This window comes from Pyxicephalus adspersus, chromosome 4 (assembly GCF_032062135.1).
Source record: "Pyxicephalus adspersus chromosome 4, UCB_Pads_2.0, whole genome shotgun sequence".
Lineage (NCBI taxonomy): Eukaryota > Metazoa > Chordata > Amphibia > Anura > Pyxicephalidae > Pyxicephalus > Pyxicephalus adspersus.
In genome coordinates, this window is record NC_092861.1 from 156,939 (window position 1) to 161,024 (window position 4,086).

General features: G+C 49.9%; 1 protein-coding gene across 1 annotated transcript in view; it reads right to left on the reverse strand.

Moving 5' to 3' along the window:
* The window catches only part of CAD (carbamoyl-phosphate synthetase 2, aspartate transcarbamylase, and dihydroorotase), a 26,867-nt gene that overhangs the window by 13,573 nt on the left and 9,208 nt on the right, over positions 1 to 4,086 (reverse strand). Inside the window, 11 exon segments of the mRNA XM_072408513.1 lie at positions 274 to 521; positions 596 to 708; positions 993 to 1,126; positions 1,351 to 1,475; positions 1,788 to 1,976; positions 2,057 to 2,278; positions 2,404 to 2,637; positions 2,713 to 2,844; positions 2,966 to 3,114; positions 3,195 to 3,307; positions 3,388 to 3,573. Of these exon segments, the coding sequence (XP_072264614.1) occupies positions 274 to 521; positions 596 to 708; positions 993 to 1,126; positions 1,351 to 1,475; positions 1,788 to 1,976; positions 2,057 to 2,278; positions 2,404 to 2,637; positions 2,713 to 2,844; positions 2,966 to 3,114; positions 3,195 to 3,307; positions 3,388 to 3,573 (1,845 nt within the window).

Here is a 4,086-nt window from a genome sequence, read left to right on the forward strand (position 1 = left end):
GACACGGGACACCAGAGAGGGGGGTATAATACCTCTTCTATTACATGGAACGGGGGGGGAGGGGGGAGACAGGACACCAGAGGAGGAAGGGGGATATATTACCTCTTCTATTACAGGGAACGGGGGGGCACAATAACTCTTCTATTACAGGGAATTTATAGCGCTTCAATTGATCAGAAAAGCCTGGCCGGGTGACATTTTGGAATTGGGGTCATCTTCTGTTCTAGTGGTCACAGACAATTGGAAAGGAATATGGGGGTTTGCAGTTCTCACCTCTGCACAGCCATCGCCACCTGTTTGTCAGAGAAGCCCAGCTGCTTGGCGCGGAGCAGGACATCCCGGGTCATGGTGGTCTTGTACTGGCAGGACTCCAGCGTGGACACGTGGTCAGTAATATTCTTCATCTTGTGGAGGAACCAGCGGTCGATCTTGGTCAGCTCATAGAGGCGTTCAATGGTGTAGCCGGCTCGCAGTGCTGCCGCCAGTACAAATATGCGTTTATCTGTGGGGGTCTCCAGCTCCTGAAGGACAAAGGGGACAGTGATAAAACCACCAATGCCAACACGACATGAAAGTCTCACATGACCACGCTTACCTCATCAGACGCAGACTTCACCGTGTGGTCAAAGCCCACACAGTTTTCATCCACCATTCGCAGTGCTTTTTGGAAAGCCTCCTCAAAGTTCCGTCCCACCGACATGACTTCACCTGAAAGGAGCGTGACATATTAATGTAGACCATGCTGGGGCATTATGGCTGAACCTCCTTCTAAATATACCTGGCTCATCCTTTGTCCCCCCACAGGGGGCTCAATGAAAGGCCGAGGACCAGAAAAGAAGTCTTTGTAAAGGGCCCAGGTGAAAGGGTGGCCTTTGTAGGTGGATTCATCTCTCTCGATGTGATGCCAAATGCCACACAGAAGGGGCGAGATCTGCAATGATCCACCATGATGGAGCCCGCCATGATGAAGTCACCCCACCCCATGTACTCACCCACACTTTTCATGGAGCTGCCAATCTTGGTGCTGACTCGCAGGAATTTACTAAGATCCCAACGGGGAACCTTCACCACGCAGTAGTCTAAGCTGGGCTCAAAGTTGGCTGTGGTAGAGTTGGTGACGGAGTTCCTAGTGGGCAAGAGATAGAAACAAAAATGTACGATCTTCAGGGTCCGACCATCTGAAAATGTCTGCGACTTCTAAAGCCAGACAATCTGAACTAGGAATACGCGCAGATGCCTCCCTCCACCTCTCGTACATGGGCATTGCTCATGAGAAAAGCATATTGAGGTCATGTGGTGAATGGACAGCCACAATAATACAACAAGAATGCTGAAGAGCCAACAATGTACCTTAGTACTGGCAGAGGGATCCCTAATGACAGCTTGGCTGCCACGTATGCCAGGGGGTATCCGGTGGCTTTGCTTGCCAGAGCAGAGCTGCGGGAGAGCCGTGCATTCACCTCAATGATGTAATACTGCAGAGAGAGGAATATAAACAGTTGACACGTTGAATAAAGATTCAACCAATGTATTGCACATGGAGCTGGGAGCCTACAGAGTGCTACAGAACACCAGCCCTGATCAATTCACAGAGCCCCCCCCACAATGCTATCCAAACCACCCTATCACATCCCTAGATTCAGCTCCGTGGCCCCATGTTACAGTGAGAGAAAGTTGTAGCTGGTTTAAGTGACATGCACACCCTGTGTCCCTCACCACACAATATGGGTCATCCCAGCTCCGGGTACACAGACACATCCACCTATCACTGGCCACCGATCCTTTACCTGTTCAGACTGCGGGTTCAGCGCATACTGGATGTTACACTCTCCCACGATGCCCAGGTGCTGGATCACCTTGATGGCCGTGTTGCGAAGCATATTGTACTCGTGGTCATTTAGTGTCTGGCTGGGTGCCACCACAATGGACTCCCCAGTATGGATACCCAGAGGGTCCACATTCTCCATGTTACACACCTAAAAGCCAAAGGGACAACCTGAAGACCGACCAATCCAAACACTCGCCATCAGCTTGTACCCGGAGTGAGTCTACTTACCGTCACACAGTTATTATAGGCGTCTCTCACCACCTCATATTCAATCTCCTTCCACCCCTTGAGTGATTTGTCCACAAGGACCTGAGTTGTGTGGGCGAACGCCTGGCACACCAGGGACGTCAGCTCTTCTTTTGTGTTGGCAAAGCCTGAGCCCAAACCCCCCAGCGCATAGGCTGAGCGCACCAGGACCGGGTACCCCAGACGATCTGCAGCAGCCTGAGCCTGAGAGGAGAAAGGAATCACCACACAAATTCAGACACAAGTAAAAAGTTAGATATCAGATGTGTCACCGGGCCATATTCACCATATGAACCCAAAACGGGGCAATGACCTTCCATCACTTTTACCTGCTCCAAAGAGAAGGCCGCCTCACTTGGTGCCACGTGCTCTCCAATCTCTTCCATCTTCTCCACAAAGATCTTCCGGTCTTCTGTCATCTCAATGGACTTTACCGGGGTGCCTAGAACACGCACATTGTACTTCTCCAACACTCCACGTTTGGTAAGCTCCACACCACAGTTCAGAGCCGTCTGTCCACCAAAGGTCAGGAGAATACCATCTGGCCTTTCATTCTTTATCACCTGTAATAGGAAGGGGGCCAGTCAACAGAGATCATGGGAAACTTCACCGATACTCTGCGCTCTGACTACACCCACCTGGGTCACGTACTCTGCTGTGATTGGCAAAAAGTACACCTTATCCGCCAACCCCTTGGAGGTCTGCACCGTGGCAATGTTGGAGTTAATCAGCACCGTCTGGATGTTCTCTTCTTTTAGCGCTTTAATGGCCTAGAAATGGAAAGATGGGAGGTAGGAGGCTGTCAGGCCACGGAAATAACCAAAATGGTTTAGAGGCACTACGGTAAAAATAGCAATGGTGGCCTCCAGAAAAGGGTTGGGGACATGTTACCTGGGATCCCGAGTAGTCAAACTCTCCGGCCTGGCCAATGGAGAGCCCCCCAGAGCCCAGGATCAGCACTTTATGTGGTCTACAGGCCATTAACTCTGACACGTTAGGACAGTCCTTGTATGTGAGGAGATCATTCAGCCGCTGCTTCACTAGAGGGAGAGAAGAAGATGGCAAAGCTGTAAACCTATTGACTTCCCACCCGCTAGGACACGTCATGGTGGGCACTCACCTGTGACTCCTCCCACTTTACCAGCCTTCATCTCCCGCACAGTGTCCAAAAAGACATCAAAAAGACACACCAGGTCCATGGGCCCAGCACGGTGCTCAGGGTGAAACTGAACACTGAAAAGCAAAATCAAAAGATCACTCAGGAGAGACTGCTACGAAGCCACGAGAAATGCCAAGCAAGACGTTTCACCCACCTGAAGAACGGTTTAACGTCATGAACTATGCCCTCGTTGGACTCGTCATTTGCGTTGGTGAAGAGGGGTGACCAGCCCTCTGGTAAGGTTTTGGGATCCACGGCATAACCATGATTCTGAGAAGTGATGAAGCATCTCTGGGAACCCTCGTGGACACATGGTTGGTTGTGGCCACGGTTCCCATACCTGCGTTCAATAACAGATTCTTACTGTCTATGGATGTCAGAGAGCACCAAATATTTCACCCCATACCTACAGTCCAAAGACATCTAGGACCACCCAAAAAAAGCCTTCACCTACAGTCCAACAAGAACCACCCAATGCCCACCCCCCTGCGCTTCTTACATCCCAACATTCCACAGACATAAGAGACCCCCGAATACATCTTCACATGCTAACATTCTATAGACATAAGAGCCCCCCTCCCCCCCAATATCAGGGACCACCTAATACCACCTTGTTACAGCCTCACAGTCCAATATCAGAGACCCCCCAGTATATCTTCACATGCTAACATTCTATAGACATAAGAGACCGCCAAATAGAGACCACCCAATATACAGTTAGGTCCATAAATATTTGGACAGACAACTTTTTTCTAATTTCAGTTCTGTACATTACCACAATTATTATAAATGAAACAACTCAGATTGACCTGCAGACTTTCAGCTTTAATTCAGTGGGTTGAACAAAAAGATT